An 18,587-nucleotide genomic window follows, 5' to 3' on the forward strand; every position below is an offset into this window, starting at 1 on the left:
AGATCCCGTACGCTCCATCAGAACGTTGAGAAAAGAGATCACGTACGCTCCCATCAGGATGCAGAGAAAATAGATCCCGTACGCTCCATCAGGATAAAATAACTCTTGCACCTGGACAAATGTCTTTATTACACTTATTGCCCTGTGAATAAGCGCAAGTGAAACATACCTCAGGGCGCAGAGCCTATTGGGTTGATGCCTCCTATTTCTTGGTATTTGCACTTGTCACTTAAATTGTAGTGTGTTGGTTTTATCCTCTATACGTTATGCTTTTAGCCAATGTGCAATTGATTATATGTAACTGAAGTACTGCTCTATCATTCCTGCGTCCTATGTACTGTGTCCCATACAACCTGACCCTCGGCCCTGTTTTCTATATTATTTTTTTTAATTGTATGGTAGCGCTATTTTTCAGAGTATAATTTGAGTTGGGTTGTGTCCTGTACAGCATAACATGAGTGGCCCACTTTGGGTACTGTAGATTTCCAGAAAAAGTAAGGGCTGTGATCCAATGTGTTATGGACAATAATTGTACCAATACCGTATATAAAAAATTTTCCTAACGTGTTACATACCAGTTATGACATCGCAGGGGACTCAGTAAGTGCATGAGACTCCCAGGGGCTTAGGAACAGAAGACCGTCCTGGTCTGACGGGCCTCGGGGACCAGGCGCAAATCTTGCTCAGCTGTATCTGTGGGCAGCCGCTCTGCGACTATATAGAAATTCTTCCGCTTTTTACATAATAGATTTTAATGATGTTCCTGAGTCATTACTGCGTCACCCACAGCCCATGCTCCCAGTGTGTTGTATAGTCACACAACATGTGTCCTGTTTGGGCACTTACGCTCCCGCATTATTGTCCTTGCTGGCGTTTTTTACACGGCCGGCGGTCAGTTTATTGCACATGATGAAAATACAGCGATGTACAGGTAAAAATCACAATCTATACAACAGATTTGATAGCGAGTCATGGGTAATAAAAGACGTCTTGTTGGCATCGTGCTCCAGTCACTGTGGTGCTGGTCTGGTTGCGTTATGTACCGTGGTTCTCTCGGGACTCTGCAGACTGTCCTGTTTCTAGCAAGGCGGTAAATGCAGATCGCAGCGGATTCTGTCTTCCTTGTCCATCTTGTAGTCACTATGGGATTATTACATCTCCATAAGCACAGTCTTGCTCAATGGCCAGGTTATAGTCCGCTCCCTGGCCTCCTTTGTATGTGCTTGTCACAATTCGCAGCCAGCCTTTCTCACCCTGAGTACCGATGGAGAAGCAGTTTTATCATTGATGTACAACACTTAGGACTATTATTGCTAAAACCCCTAGGTTTATACGTGACCATGTATTCCCTTTTAAAAACAACCGATAGAATTGAGGGAAAATATACACCCCACAATTTCACCCACAATCAAAGTTGATGTCCCACAATAAACATAATAAACTCAGTGCCATACTAATATACAACCGTTGGCAAAAATTATGGAATCCCCGGCCTTGGAGGATGTTCATTCAGTTGTTTAATTTTGTAGAAAAAAAGCAGATCACAGGCATGGCACAAAACTAAGGTAATTTCAAATGCCAACTTTCTGGCTTTAAGAAACACTAAAAGAAATCAAATTTGGTAGTCAGTAATGGTTACTTTTTTAAACCAAGCATAGGGGAAAAAAATTATGGAATCATGAAAAACAAACCAACAAAAAAACATAACTAGTATTTTGTTGCACCACCTCTGGCTTTTATAACAGCTTGCAGTCTCTGAGGCATGAACTTGATGAGTGTCAAACAGCACTCTTCATCAATATGGCTCCCACTTTCTCTGATTGCTGTTGCCAGGTCAGCTTTGCAGGTTGGAGCCTTGTCATGGACCATTTTCTTCAACTACCACCAAAGATTTTCAATTGGATTGAGACCCAGACTATTTGCAGGCCATGACATTGACCTTATGTGTCTTTTTTCAAGGAATGTTTTCACAGTTTTTGCTCTATGGTAGGATGCATTATCATCTTGAAAAATGATTTTATCATCCCCAAACATCTTTTCAATAGATGGGATAAGAAAAGTGTCCAAAATATCAACATAAACTTGGGTCTAAGAAGTAAGGTTTCTCCTTGCGGAGAGTGACATGTCAGCTGTGGCTTGTCAAGGTAAGGAGACTTATTTGCCGTGCAATGCTCCTCTGGGAAAATAATATGCAAATTGCCTCTTCAGAAAGAAAGAGGACTTTTACTCTACAGCGCCACCTATTGGTAGTAGCGATCCTACAAGTCACAATCAACCCTTTAACGAGTCTTGTAGTATGACTTAGGATACAAGCCAAATCAGAATCTCAATTTGCAGACACGGTGTTTCGAGCTGTTGGCTCTCGTCAGTGCAAAGTATGAGATCTGATTTGGCAAGGTGAGAGACTCTGGACTAGGGTCTAAGAAGTAAGGTTTCTCCTTGCGGAGAGTGACATGCCAGCTGTGGCTTGTCAAGGTAAGGAGACTTATTTGCCGTGCAATGCTCCTCTGGGAAAATAATATGCAAATTGCCTCTTCAGAAAGAAAGAGGACTTTTACTCTACAGCGCCACCTATTGGTAGTAGCGATCCTACAAGTCACAATCAACCCTTTAACGAGTGTTGTAGTATGACTTAGGATACAAGCCAAATCAGAATCTCAATTTGCAGACACAGTGTTTCGAGCTGTTGGCTCTCGTCAGTGCAAAGTATGAGATCTGATTTGGCAAGGTGAGAGGCTCTGGACTAGGGTCTAAGAAGTAAGGTTTCTCCTTGCGGAGAGTGACATGCCAGCTGTGGCTTGTCAAGGTAAGGAGACTTATTCGCCGTGCAATGCTCCTCTGGGAAAATAATATGCAAATTGCCTCTTCAGAAAGAAAGAGGACTTTTACTCTACAGCGCCACCTATTGGTAGTAGCGATCCTACAAGTCACAATCAACCCTTTAACGAGTGTTGTAGTATGACTTAGGATACAAGCCAAATCAGAATCTCAATTTGCAGACACGGTGTTTCGAGCTGTTGGCTCTCGTCAGTGCAAAGTATGAGATCTGATTTGGCAAGGTGAGAGGCTCTGGACTAGGGTCTAAGAAGTAAGGTTTCTCCTTGCGGAGAGTGACATGCCAGCTGTGGCTTGTCAACATAAACTTGTGCATTTATTGAAGATGTAATGGCAGCCATCTCCCCAGTGCCTTTACCTGACATGCAGCCCCATATCATCAATGACTGTGGAAATTTGCATGTTCTCTTCAGGCAGTCATCTTTATAAATCTCATTGGAACAGCACCAAACAAAAGTTCCAGCATCATCACCTTGCCCAATGCAGATTCACCATTCATCACTGAACATGACTTTCATCCATACATTCACAGTCCACGATTGCTTTTCCTTGGTCCATTGTAACCTTGTTTTTTTTCTGTTTAGGTGTTAATTATGGCTTTCGTTTAGCTTTTCTGTATGTAAATCCCATTTCCTTTAGGCGGTTTCTTACAGTTCGGTCACAGACGTTGACTCCAGTTTCCTCCCAAACGTTCCTCATTTGTTTTGTTGTGCATTTCCTGTTTTGGAGACATTTTTCTTTAACTTTCCGGTCTTGACGCTTTGATGTCTTCCTTGAGCTACCAGTAGGTTTGCCTTTAACAACCTTCCCATGTTGTTTGTATTTGGTCCAGATTTTAGACCAACCAACCAACATCTTTTGCAATATTGCGTGATGATTTTCCCTCTTTTAAGAGTTTGATAATCCTCTCCTTTGTTTCAATTGACATCTCTCGTGTTGGAGCCATGATTCATGTCAGTCCACTTGGTGCAACAGCTCTCCAAGGTGTGCTCACTCCTTTTTAGATGCAGACTAACAAGCAGTTCTAATTTGATGCAGGTGTTAGTTTTGGGAATGAAAATTTACAGGGTGATTCCATAATTTTTTCCCACAGAATTGCGCGATTCCATATTTTTTCCCCTATGCTTGGTCTAAAAAAAAGTAACCATTACTGACTACCACATTTTTTGTTCTTGATTTATTTTAGTGTTTCTTAAAGCCAGAAAATTGCCATTTGAAATGACTTTAGTTTTGTGCCATGCCTGTGATCTGCTTTTTTTCTACAAAATTAAACAACTAAATGAACATCCTCCAAGGCAGGTGTTACCATAATTTTTGCTAGGGGTTGTATAACAACAGAAACCATTATTTGGAGTATGACTTGTCATGAGTCAGATGCATCCCGACGCGTTTCCCCATAAATAGCACGGTTCATCAGGAGGTTCAAGTGATAGAAATGCCGGATGCCATGATGGATGACCATTGTGGGGTGTATATTTTCCCTCATTTCTAAGTGAACTATCAAGCCTGTTCAATCAAGTGCTTGTTTGGGATTTATATTTGCCTTTTATTTTATGGCATGAGACATGGTGGCGTATTAATCATGATTTTTTATGTGAATTTTTGAATAGCCGTATGCATGTTATGATACCCTTTGGGAATTTATTACTAGTTTCAAGACTCTCTTCATGTCTGTCCTATAAAATATATATATATATATATATATATATATATATATATATATCTATTTTCACTGGGTTGGTGTTTTTTAGAAATTTGATCATTAAAGGTTGTTTTTAAAAGGGAATACATGTCCACATATTAATTGCAAATTTCCTTGAGTTTTAGTTCTTTGATCAAGAATGTATATGTGAACCATGATTATTTTATGTAAATTGGTCTTAAGAGGTGTTGTGTTGTATAATTGTATATATTTTTTCCCTTTGTGCACAGCGCCACTCTTGTCCACAGGCTGAGTCTCGTATTGCAGCTCTCAAACCCTTTCAAGTGACTGCAATATTAGAGAGAGCCCATAGCCAGGAGTAGTCTTGTGCCAAGTAGTAAAAATTATGTAATATAGGATTAAAGAAAAAGTGAGGATCCTGTTTTCTACATAATGCCAGCCCATGTACTATACAAATACAGATTGCAGTGGGGCAGGAGCAGCAGCAGATTTACTGGGACAGAAGGCGCTATGCGGGTCATAGGCTTGTCAAGGATGTCATTCACTGGGGTCTCTGTATTGGGACATTGGGAGCAGTAATAATCAAAGATCTGAGTGTGGTTTCTAATTTTAGGGGCGAACACTACAGACCTCCATCCACCAAACTATTCGGCTGAGTCCAGACATGGGAGATTTTGCCCTACAAATGTATTTAAATGCAGATTGTGTTGTGGATTTCACTCTAAAGATTGCAAAAGGTTAAAAATGCGCCACTCTGGTTTGTGTGCTGTGCTCTCCTATCATGGGTGGATGTAGTTTTCCAGATCTCCGAAATGGGCTGTATTGTAAATTACTGAGAATTTGTGGTGCAGGAATTCACAGCACTTCTAGGACTCGGCCTCCTGGGGGCAGGTACGATGCTAAGGCCCAGGCGGTCTGTTACATGCCTTACCGGATCCAGTACTCACCCATGGCTCTCCCCAGGAGTTCCGAACCACCCAGTACTCCACTCCATTTTCATCTACGCCCCATCCAGCCACGGAGACTATGTGGTTCACCATCGGGTTTGGTTGGTACTCAGCGTACAGCCCTCCAGTATAAGCATCAAGCTTTTCTGTAGCCATTATCCCACAGCTGAAGAAAGCAACAAGGGTTAAAACTAAACAACTCGTTTACCAGAAATTAAATAAATGTTCTATGTAAAACGGTTATGTCTAAGTGTAGCAGAGGGGGCAGAGCATGACACTTATGTCTAGGGTTGGTCGGGGGTGGAACATGGCATGTCTAGGGTTGGTCGGGGGTGGAGCATGACATGTCTAGGGTTGGTCGGGGGTGGAGCATCACGTCTAGGGTTGGTCGGGGGTGGAGCATCACGTCTAGGGTTGGTCGGGGTGGAGCATGACATGTCTAGGGTTGGTCGGGGGTGGAGCATGACATGTCTAGGGTTGGTCGGGGGTGGAGCATGACACTTATGTCTAGCGTTGGTCAGGGAGAGCATGACATGTCTAGAGATGGTAGGGGCGGATCATGACACTTCTAGGGTTGGTCGGGGTGGAGCATGGCATGTCTAGGGTTGGTCGGGGTGGAGCATGACATGTCTAGGGTTGGAGCATGACATGTCTAGGGTTGGAGCATCACATGTCTAGGGTTGGTCGGGGTGGAGCATGACATGTCTAGGGTTGGTCGGGGGTGGAGCATGACATGTCTAGGGTTGGTCAGGGTGAAGCATGACATGTCTAGGTTGGTCAGGGTGAAGTATGATATGTCTAGGGTTGGTAGGGGGTGGAGCATGACACTTATGTCTAGCGTTGGTCGGGGAGAGCATGACATGTCTAGAGATGGTAGGGGCGGATTATGACACGTCTAGGGTTGGTCGGGGTGAAGCATGACATGTCTAGGGTTGGTAGGGTGTGGAGCATGACACTTATGTCTAGGGTTGGTCGGGGAGCGCATGACACGTCTAGGGTGGGTCGGGGCGGATCATGCCACATGTCTAGGGTTGGTCGGGGCGGAGCATGACACTTATGTCTAGGGAAGGTCGGGGCGGGGCATGACACTTATGTCTAGGGTTGGTCAGGGCGGAGCATGACATGTCTAGTGCAGGCTGAAGAGGGCAGACCATGGCCCTGTTATTTCTACTGCTGGCTAGAGGGGGAAGAGCATGACACTTATTAGCAGCTCTGAATGTCTCCTGAAAACCATTTGGAAAAGCACACTATTTCTTATGGTGGTTCATGCTGTGTGATAAAGCTGATGCATCTTTAGACTTGTCTAGTGTAAGCGCTCGTTCACATTTGACCACCTGCGTCGATATATCATCACCAACCAGTTGCAGGTTTGTCGATGTTGCACACCTACATATTCTCTCATACATTGATATTATATAATGGTGCCTAAAGGGGGCCCCCCAGTGTGAAGAGACCTCTACTGTAAAATATCAGCATGGTGCTGCCTCCGTCTCTAGTCTTACAGCTATTGGCCCAAAAGGTGCCATTTTTCGTCTTACCTGACCGGTCCATTCTTGTAGATCTCGGCCATCATCTTTTCTCTCCCGCTGACCGCGCCGTAGTCTGTGACTTTCCACAGCGTATAATTGGAGAGGTTGAAGCATTTGCCGAATGTGGTGCAGGTGCCGCACTGGTTAAATTTGTTGCACTCTGAAGAGTAAGAAATAACATGGTAGAAATGGTTTCTGCCCCTGCAGACAACTGTTACTTTGGACTTCGTACACGTTGTGTATTATTTTGCTTTCTGTACCATTTCTATTCTCTGCTAGATTATGTTGTATTCTACGGAAATAAGACTCAGGAGTGAGAGCGGTTGGGAATTACAGGGGTCCTGATTATTACTAGGGTTCTTCTGACACCTTACAGATAATGAGGGCTGGCGCTTAAGTAATGAGGCTTCTATTGCAGATAAAGCAGTGGGGGGGAGGCTCCTGCTGCAGCCATTTGTCTACAGCCAGAGACCGATCTGTAAAGAAGGAAGGAGATCTAATCTCTAGTCACATAGAATTCTCCTGGTCTGCTATACTGGCATTTCTAGGGAGGTCCGGATTATTATTGGTATTGGGGCAGCTTACTATGATTGGCAATGTCATAGGGGAATTAAAGAGGTTCTCCAAGACTTTATCACTGATATCTGTAGGAGGAGCCATCAATGTTTTATCATTGAGGCGTCTGATTTTCAGAAGCCCACAGATCACAATGATGGGGCTGCAGCTCCTCCTAATTATTTGTATGGGAAAAATGAAAATGTTGTATAGAGGTCCGCTATGGACGATCAGATGTATACAGGGGATGCGTGAGAGTGGGACCTTGATAGCTAGTCATGGAGTCCTGGAGGGTGCACCCGCATTAATCCTAGGGATAGGCCACCAATGTTGATGCCCTTTAATTGTAGGGAGGAGGATCACTATTGTTTGTGTGTGCCCCATCCTAATAATAGTTGATGTAAAGCAAATTTGTGTTATTTGATAAGGATGGTGTTTTAAGGCGGCCTCACGCCCCCTCCTCAAAAGAGAGAATAGCATGCAACTGGAAAACAATTTGGTGTAAGTCACTTTTAATAATTCTCCAGAACCAAGGCTCAATTTAGACATCCGTGTACTTACCACGATTGGTAGACTAGCCTCAGGACTAGTGACAGACAGTCCGGCTCTTTTTGGTGAACTGGATCACTTGGCTCCGCTCACCATAAGGAGCCGGCTCTTTTGGATCCCTAATAAATATGTTTTTACCGTAGGTGAGCAAACATTGAAGATGGATGGAATTAACACAGTCGAAAGCCGGCTTCTGAACACCGACCTTTTACGCCCAGTGAGAGCCATTCAGAGAATGTAGTTGCACTCACTGGGGTGGCGGCAGTCAAGCCTCACTTCACGGTACGTATCCATGTTCCACACATATCTGGCATAAGGCTGACCTCTGAAGGACACATGACATTGTCACCCTGCTGATGAGGTCCTCCTACCCTGGTCCTTCGCCTGGTAGTTGTTGCAGGTTTCATCCGGGATTCCATGCCTGCTAGCGTAGTCCCACACTCCTCCGTGATCGCCACCCTCACAGGATCCTGCTTCTGCACAGTCTATCACATTCTGCACAGACAGGTAAGCTGATGGCCATGCTCCTTTCCTTTTAATATTAATCCGATCTGAAAGGGAACCGATATCATCTTCAGTTCTAGGGTGTGGAAAATCCTGTCATTATTCCTTATAGTAAAGAACTGTGTTCATATCCCCCCAGCTTTGTGTGGCGGTAACCATGTAATGGTGTTCTTACAGGCGATTTAATTACTTATCGATCCTTAAAGGAGTATTCCCATCTCCAAGTAGCAGGTGTAATAATACTAATACCTTCTATTAGAAATGTAGTATAGTTCTTCTGATTCGCTATGTCTCTTACCCCATGTGCAGGGCATTGCTGTAGCTTAGATATCCATCATTATGACTAGTGATGAGCGAGTATACTCGTTGCTTGGGTTTTCCCCGAGTATATTGGGTGTGCTTGGAGATTTAGATTGTGTCAACGCAAATGTATGATTTGCAGCTGCTGGCCAGGCTGAATACATGTGGGGATTCCCTAACAAACAGGCATTCCACCTATGAATTCAGCCTGTCCAGCTACCACAAATCATACAGCTGCGCTGACACAAACTAAATCTCCGAGGACGCCAAAATACTCGGAGGACAGCTGTAACTCTGAGTGGTCGTATCTATAGATACTTAAGCTACTTGCAATGTCCTGCATATGGGGTAAGCGACACAGCGAATCAGAAGAACTATGCTACATTTCTAACCTGAGGTATTTCCTAATATTATTACACCTACTACATATTGGGACAGGATCTGATACCTCTTTAATGATAACAGCACTGAGTTCCTGGATGAGTTTAGGTTTACATTCTCTCAGCGAACAAAGCTGAAGTGTCAAGCATGGGGGACAAAGCAGCAGTTTGGAGAGAGAAACCCTTTGTAACAGCAGGAATTTAATATAGGTAAGACCACTGCTACGTTGATCCTAAGGTTTACAGTGCAGAGCAGCTCTGTATCATTACTGCCAAGGAGATGGAGAAAACTCATCAAATAAACCATACTTGTGTCATTGCAAGAAACTGGACTGAGCCTTGTTTTTTCATCCTTTTAGACCACGTTCACACATTTAATTTTTCGTCAGTATTTTATGTCAGTATCTGTAAGCCAAAACCAGGAGTGGGTGATAAATCCAGAAGTGGTGCCATGTTATACTTTTCCTCTGACTGTCCTACTCCTGGTTTTGGCCTACACATACTAAGGTAAAATACTGACTGTGTGAATGCGGCCTTAGGGGCTCTGGTCAGTTTACTAGAACCCACCGGCCATAGCGCTTGTACTCCCATGTGCCCAGCACGAGCCACAGTACTGTGGGATGTGCTGGTTTCGGGTAGAGCTGACATAGTTGGTGCTGTTCACGTTCCGCCAGTCCCAGACTTTGGGCAGACTATTCACTGGGATGTATTCATGTGGACGTGGGTAGGTCCTGTAGAAGAAGAACACCGTTGTAAGCCACAGATGTGATTATTTACCTGGTCTCTGTTATATGTGGGATCACTTTATAAGAATGTGACTATATAAAAGGGCAAAGGCACAGGAAATGTATACAGATCTCAGGGAAATCCTTATGATGTTCTGCAGCAGCTGAGGTCCCTAATATTAGCGGCTGTGGCACAGAAAGAGCAAAAATTATACACAAGTCAATTATTGGTGCGAGAAAAAGAATATGCACAAAGTGAACATATCATTAAAGCAAAGCAGAAGACCCTCGTTAGCACCCGAGCATGCTGAGATAACACCTTATCCCAGCACGCCCGCTCATCACTAATGCCAAAAGTCGCAACGTTTTGGACTAACTACTTGATGATCTATTTATATAATTGCCTTGTAATGTTTTCATTTCCTGTTCTGTCCAGATGTCACCATATCCCAGAATTCCAAGCGGAGGAAGTACACCGACCGCCATATTGGGACACCCAAGTGATGGGTGTCTCAATATGGAAACTGCTGCTGGTAACAACCTATTGCGCGGTACCACCAGCGGAACACCGTCACACCACACACACACACACACACACACACACTCTCTCTCACACTCTCTCTCACACACTCTCTCACACACTCTCTCACTCACACACACACTCACTCACACACTCTCACACACTCTTACAGTCACACACACACTCTCACACTCACACAGTCTCTTGCGAGGTACCACAAGCGAAATACCGTCGCACTGCGCCTGCACAAATGTCGTGCAGGTGCTGCAGATGTGCGATGTGTCTACAGGCAGAGGAAGCCGGTCACATTAAGGCTATGTTCCCACGTTGCGTGTTAAAACGCACACAGAAAACCGGACTCCTTCCCAGAAATCGCGCATTTTTTTCCGCACGATTTCACTGCGATTCTGTTCGCGATTTTGCCGCGATTTTCTCAAGCACTTTCCAAGCGATTTGAAGCATCGCTTGGAAAGTGATTGACAGGTTGGTCACACTCATCAAACATAGTGTTTGACAAGTGTGAGCAGCTTTTTACTATTGAGGCCGCCTATGCAGCATCAATAGTAAAAGATAGAATGTGAAAAATGATAAAAAAATTAAAAAAGTCGGGGTATATTTACCTTACGGCGTCCCGCGCTGCATTCCCGGGCCTCAGCGTTCCCAGCGATGCCTTGCGAGACCTTGGATGACGCTGGTTTCGCGTTACTATAGCGATCTCGCGTTACTAAGTCATTACAGGACTGCCGCAAGGCATTACTGGGAACGCTGAGGCCGGGAATGCAGCGCGGGACGTCGGAAGGTAAATATACCCCGATTTTTTTTATTTTTTATTCATTTTTTTTACAGGGGTATGGTACCCAGGGCCTGGAGGACAGTCTCCTCTCCTCCACACCGTGGGTACCAACCGCATATGAGACGCTTAACTTCGCGCATGGTGGGCATAGCCACATGCGGGAGGTAAGTGATTCTCATGCATTCCTATGGGTGCGGAATCGCGGCAATTCTTTGCGATTCCGCACAAAAGAATGAGCATGCTGCGATTTTTTCCGCGATGCGATTCCGCCGCGGAAAAAAGCGCAGCATTAGCACAGCATGTGCGGAATGCCATAGGAATGCATGGGGGGCGTTCTGTACACGATTTTTAAACGTTTTCGCGCCGAAAATCGTGGCAAAAACGCTTAAAAATCGCATCGTGGGCACACAGCCTTAAGGGGTTTTCCCAAGAATGAAAGTTCATTTTAAAAATTGTCTGTGTCTGACCATGCACAGAGCATACCACATCTCCTGGGCAGGGGAGGAAGCAAAAGACAATACTGACATTACAGCAGGGGATCACAGAGGATTCATTTTGTGAGGTAAAATATTTCACTGACTGGTTTTAAACAATATTTTACCTCACAAAATGTATCCTTCGATCTCCTGCTGTAATGACAGTATTGTCTTTTGCTTCTTTGCCTGCCCATGAGCTGTGGTATGTTCTGTACATGGTCAGACACGGGTGGGAGAGACAGCTCAAAAGGGACAGCACATGAGGGGAGAACACAGCACAGGAAAGAGAGAGACAGCAGACAAGGGGGATAGCACATGGGGTAGACAGGTCAAAGAAGAGAGCACAGACGGAAGAAGTCAGCACATGGGGAAAGAGTGGATAGGTGGGTGAGCACATAGAATCATAGAATCGTAGAGTTGGAAGGGACCTCCTGGGCCATCTGGTCCAACCCCCTGCTCAAAGCAGGATTCGCTAAATCATCCCAGTCAGATGTCTGTCCAGCCTCTGTTTGAAGACTTCCATTGAAGGAGAACTCACCACTTCTCGTGGCAGCCTATTCCACTCATTGATCACTCTAACTGTCAAAAAGTTTTTTCTAATATCTAATCTGTGTCTCCTCCCATTCAGTTTCATCCCATTGCTTCTAGTCTTTCCTTGTGCAAATGAGAATAAAGTTGATCCTTCTACAATGTGACAGCCCTTTAGATATTTGTAGACAGCTATTAAGTCTCCTCTCAGTCTTCTCTTTTGCAAACTAAACATTCCCAAATCCTGCAACCTTTCCTCATAAGACAGGGTTTGCAGACCAGTCACCATTCTGGTTGCTCTTTTCTGAACTTGCTCCAGTTTGATGTCTTTTTTAAAATGTGGTGCCCAAAACTGGACACAATATTCCAGATGAGGTCTGACCAAAGAGGAGTAGAGGGAAATAATGACTTCACGTGATCTAGACTGTATGCTTCTGTTAATACATCCTAGAATTGCATTTGCCTTTTTTGCTGCTGCATCACACTGTTGACTCATATTCAGTCTGTGATCTATTAGTATACCCAAGTCTTTTTCACATGTGCTGTCAATTAGCCCTATTCCTCCCATTCTATATATGCTTTTTTCATTTTTATTGCCCAGATGTAGTACTTTGCATTTCTCCCTGTTAAAAACCATTCTGTTAGTTGCTGCCCACTTCTCCAGTTTATTTAAATCTTTTTGAATCCTCTCTCTCTCTTCTCTAGTATTTGCTATCCCTCCTAGCTTTGTGTCATCAGCAAATTTAATCAGTTTACCCTCAATTCCTTCATCTAAATCATTGATAAAGATGTTGAACAATACAGGGCCCAGGACAGAGCCCTGTGGTACCCCACTTGAGACATTCTTCCAACTGGATGTGCAGCCATTTACGACCACTCTTTGGGTCCGATCACTAAGCCAGTTATGGATCCACCTAACAGTTGCCTTGTCCATCCCATACTTAGTCATTTTTTCAATAAGGATTGTATGAGAGACTTTGTCAAATGCTTTGCTGAAGTCAAGATATACTATATCTACAGCATTTCCTTGATCCACCCAATCAGTGATACCGTCATAGAAGGAAATTAAGTTAGTCTGACATGACTTATTAGTCATGGGGGGAGAGATTCTCAACGCTGCAAAGCCTGCCCCCATCGTGACATTACCGCCCTACTGATGTGATAGCATCGGGCCTCCATCTAGTTTTTAATAAGAGGTAAATTCCAAAGCCGGTTGTTACTGCAATTTTAGCCATTTATGATGAGAGGAAATCCCATTTAAAGGGAAGGTGTAAATGTCCTCCACCTCTAGCAGGAAGTAACACAGATTTGCTGGAGGAATTGTTGGCATCCAAGTCTCTGGAGCGTCAAGTATGTATAAGAATAAGTGCCATTACGCTGCACCCTGATTACTGAAGGAGACGCCCAGATTATTTCCCAATCTCTCCGGTGACGCCATTCATTTATGTAGATGTCCGCACTTCTTAAGGCCCCGTCACACTAAACGATGTCCCAGCGATCCCACCAACAATCCGACATGATGGGATCGCTGGGACATCGTTAAGCTGATCGCTAGCGAGATCGCTTAGTGTGACGGGGCCTTTATACAGTGGGGTCTACAGATCCCACCGGGGTCCGCTGACAACTGAAGCTTCAATGATTAATGAAAACCTGTCCTTTGTTTCCCTAAGTGATAAGCAGCTACCTCCACCCCTGTGCAGCTTATCTCCATACATGTTTGTGACATTGGGAAGATGGCTGCTGGCCAGATAACTATTTTGCAATCTGGAGTTTGGAAAATAGAAAAGTATGCTTTGCTAAAACAGCGCCACACTTGTCAACAGGCTGTGTGTGGTATTGCAGCTTAGCTTTATTCATTCAGATCTAACTAGTGTTACAATAGCAAATCATTTGTTTTGAGTGTTTCTTTGGATTCTGCAACTTGTTGGCAATGTTTGTGCTGGACTTTAGCTAGTACTATGGATCCTTCTGCCTAGGGATCAGGTGGATGTAAAGAGATCCCTACTGATCAGATGCACTATCAATGGCTATGGTGAGAATCCTTAAAAGGAAACCGGACACCAGTACGAGGTATGGGCACAATAGGGTTCACTAGCTACCAGCAAGAGAGCTAGAAAAATCTCATCTCTCCCCACTGTGAGCCTGCCAGCAACACCGAAACTTGTGACGTGACTCGCTGCCCGCACAGATTAATAGTGCGGCGCTTATTGTGCCCCCCCCCGTCACATCGTGTTCTAGAATCACACCAGAGATGTAGATTCTAGATATTTTATACCCGTAGGAGTGTCTGAATATTTGTGAGGCGCCCTTTAAATATCACTCGTGTCATCTTTCCGTGGTGAGAGGTTAGTCGTCGCCCTGTGTGGGTTTTGGTTGCAGCCGCCGTTCACCTTTCAGCACTTAGTGGGACATTACACTCATTTGCTGGAAAAGTGCAGTCACATTGGTGAAGGGGAGCCGCCCCTGTGTGTTATATGCCTCTGCAAGACTGAGGATTAAAGGGCCACACGTCCTAAAGTCAGCCACAGCTGTATCGGAGAAGCCCTGCACAGGATATGCTGAGACTTGTAGTTCTACCACAGCTGTATCTGAGAAGCCCTGCACAGGATATGCTGGGACTTGTAGTTCTATCACAGCTGTATCTGAGAATCCCTGCACAGGATATGCTGGGACGTGTAGTTCTGCCACAGCTGTATCTGAGAAGCCCTACACAGGATATGCTGGGGCTTGTAGTTCTACTACAGCTGTATCTGAGAAGCCCTGCACAGGATATGCTGGGGCTTGTAGTTCTACTACAGCTGTATCTGAGAATCCCTGCAAGGATATGCTGGGACGTGTAGTTCTACCACAGCTGTATCTGAGAAGCCCTGCACAGGATATGCTGGGACGTGTAGTTCTGCCACAGCTGTATCTGAGAAGCCCTGCACAGGATATGCTGGGACGTGTAGTTCTGCCACAGCTGTATCTGAGAAGCCCTGCACAGGATATGCTGGGACGTGTAGTTCTGCCACAGCTGAATCTGAGAAGCCCTGCACAGGATATGCTGGGACGTGTAGTTTTGCCACAGCTGTATCTGAGAAGCCCTGCACAGGATATGCTGGGACGTGTAGTTCTACCACAGCTGTATCTGAGAAGCCCTGCACAGGATATGCTGGGACGTGTAGTTCTGCCACAGCTGTATCGGAGAAGCCCTGCACAGGATATGCTGAGACTTGTAGTTCTACCACAGCTGTATCTGAGAAGCCCTGCACAGGATATGCTGGGACGTGTAGTTCTGCCACAGCTGTATCTGAGAAGCCCTGCACAGGATATGCTGGGACATGTAGTTCTACCACAGCTGTATCTGAGAAGCCCTGCACAGGATATGCTGGGACGTGTAGTTCTGCCACAGCTGTATCGGAGAAGCCCTGCACAGGATATGCTGAGACTTGTAGTTCTACCGCAGCTGTATCTGAGAAGCCCTGCACAGGATATGCTGGGACTTGTAGTTCTATCACAGCTGTATCTGAGAAGCCCTGCACAGGATATGCTGGGATGTGTAGTTCTGCCACAGCTGTATCTGAGAAGCCCTGCACAGGATATGCTGGGACGTGTAGTTCTGCCACAGCTGTATCTGAGAAGCCCTGCACAGGATATGCTGGGAGGTGTAGTTCTGCCACAGCTGTATCTGAGAAGCCCTACACAGGATATGCTGGGACGTGTAGTTCTACCACAGCTGTATCTCAGAAGCCCTGCACAGGATATGCTGGGACTTGTAGTTCTACCACAGCTGTATTTCAGAAGCCCTGCACAGGATATGCTGGGACTTGTAGTTCTACCACAGCTGTATCTCAGAAGCCCGGTACAGGATATGCTGAAACTTGTAGTTCTGGCATAGCTGTATCTCAGAAGCCATGCACATGATATGCTAGGACTTGTAGTTCTACCACAGCTGTATCTGAGAAGTCCTGCACAGGATATGCTGGGACTTGTAGTTCTACCACAGCTGTATCTGAGAAGCCCTGCACAGGATATGCTGGGACTTGTAGTTCTACCACAGCTGTATTTCAGAAGCCCTGCACAGGATATGCTAGGACTTGTAGTTCTTCCACAGCTGTATCTGAGAAGCCCTGCACAGGATATGCTGGGGCTTGTAGTTCTACCACAGCTGTATCTGAGAAGCCCTGCACAGGATATGCTGGGGCTTGTAGTTCTACTACAGCTGTATCTGAGAATCCCTGCACAGGATATGCTGGGACGTGTAGTTCTACCACAGCTGTATCTGAGAAGCCCTACACAGGATATGCTGGGGCTTGTAGTTCTACTACAGCTGTATCTGAGAAGCCCTGCACAGGATATGCTGGGGCTTGCAGTTATACCACAGCTGTATCTGAGAAGCCCTGCACAGGATATGCTGGGACGTGTAGTTCTACCACAGCTGTATCTGAGAAGCCCTGCACAGGATATGCTGGGACTTGTAGTTCTACCACAGCTGTATCTGAGAAGCCCTGCACAGGATATGCTGGGACTTGTAGTTCTACCACAGCTGTATCTGAAAAGCCCTGCACAGGATATGCTGGGACTTGTAGTTCTTCCACAGCTGTATCTGAAAAGCCCTGCACAGGATATGCTGGGGCTTGTAGTTCTACCACAGCTGTATCTGAGAAGCCCTGCACAGGATGTGCTGGGACTTGTAGTTCTACCACAGCTGTATCTGAGAAGCCCTGCACAGGATGTGCTGGGACTTGTAGTTCTACCACAGCTGTATCTGAGAAGCCCTGCACAGGATATGCTGGGACTTGTAGTTCAATCACAGCTGTATGTGAAGTCTTTTTTCTATCCCATCATCTACTGCCCTGGCTGCGGTACCTACCTCACTCCAAAGTTGCCTCTGGATACTGGTTTATAGCAGTGCTGACCCTCCTGAAAGTAGAGCCCCCCATGAACCCAGGAGATGAGGGCACAAAGCAGGACAAGTCTGTACATGGTGAAGGACAGGCGATGTCTCGTGATAGGAAGAGAACGGATACAAACCAGCGGAACCTTCCCCCATTGCTGAATCACCAGCGAGGGTTCATCCTGAATCAGGGATAGGTCATTGTGAGTGACTGAGGGAGGGGCGGGGACTGAGGGAGGGGGCGGGGACTGGGGTGATTTCCCGGCACATTGATTACACAAAGAATTCCTCTTCTGCAATCTGCACTGGTCACATCTGACTGTGGGGGCTGCACGGAGGGTCTGGGATGACAGCTGTGGGGGGCTGCACGGAGGGTCTGGGATGACTGCTGTGGGGGGTTGCACGGAGGGTCTGGGATGATAGCTGTGGGGGCTGCACGGAGGGTCTGGGATGATAGCTGTGGGGGGCTGCACGGAGGGTCTGGGATGATAGCTGTGGGGGCTGCACGGAGGGTCTGGGATGACAGCTGTGGGGGCTGCACGGAGGGTCTGGGATGACAGCTGTGGGGGCTGCACGGAGGGTCTGGGATGACAGCTGTGGGGGCTGCACGGAGGGTCTGGGATGACAGCTGTGGGGGCTGCACGGAGGGTCTGGGATGATAGCTGTGGGGGGCTGCACGGAGGGTCTGGGATGACAGCTGTGGGGGGCTGCACGGAGGGTCTGGGATGTCTACTGTGGGGGGTTGCACGGAGGGTCTGGGATGATAGCTGTGGGGGCTGCACGGAGGGTCTGGGATGATAGCTGTGGGGGGCTGCACGGAGGGTCTGGGATGATAGCTGTGGGGGCTGCACGGAGGGTCTGGGATGACAGCTGTGGGGGGCTGCACGGAGGGTCTGGGATGACAGCTGTGGGGGGCTGCACGGAGGGTCTGGGATGATAGCTGTGGGGGCTGCACGGAGGGTCTGGGATGATAGCTGTGGGGGCTGCACGGAGGGTCTGGGATGATAGCTGTGGGGGGCTGCACGGAGGGTCTGGGATGATAGCTGTGGGGGCTGCACGGAGGGTCTGGGATGATAGCTGTGGGGGCTGCACGGAGGGTCTGGGATGATAGCTGTGGGGGCTGCACGGAGGGTCTGGGATGACAGCTGTGGGGGCTGCACGGAGGGTCTGGGATGACAGCTGTGGGGGCTGCACGGAGGGTCTGGGATGACAGCTGTGGGGGCTGCACGGAGGGTCTGGGATGACAGCTGTGGGGGCTGCACGGAGGGTCTGGGATGACAGCTGTGGGGGCTGCACGGAGGGTCTGGGATGATAGCTGTGGGGGGCAGCACGGAGGGTCTGGGATGACAGCTGTGGGGGCTGCACGGAGGGTCTGGGATGACAGCTGTGGGGGCTGCACGGAGGGTC

General features: G+C 46.6%; 1 protein-coding gene across 1 annotated transcript; it reads right to left on the bottom strand.

Annotated features, from left to right (window-relative positions):
- Positions 1–855: 855 nt before the first annotated feature.
- On the bottom strand, positions 856–17,313 carry CTSZ (cathepsin Z). Its single transcript, XM_073582459.1, has 6 exons — positions 17,157–17,313; positions 9,830–9,993; positions 8,450–8,629; positions 6,984–7,134; positions 5,446–5,611; positions 856–1,254 (listed from the first exon to the last, which is right to left on the bottom strand). Exons 1-6 carry the CDS (start codon positions 17,267–17,269, stop codon positions 1,141–1,143), a joined length of 888 nt encoding a protein of 295 aa, XP_073438560.1. The 5' UTR covers positions 17,270–17,313; the 3' UTR covers positions 856–1,140.
- Positions 17,314–18,587: the final 1,274 nt, after the last annotated feature.

This window comes from Dendrobates tinctorius, unplaced genomic scaffold (genome assembly GCF_039654945.1).
Source record: "Dendrobates tinctorius isolate UK_male_01 unplaced genomic scaffold, ASM3965494v1 ptg000071l, whole genome shotgun sequence".
Classification (NCBI taxonomy): domain Eukaryota; kingdom Metazoa; phylum Chordata; class Amphibia; order Anura; family Dendrobatidae; genus Dendrobates; species Dendrobates tinctorius.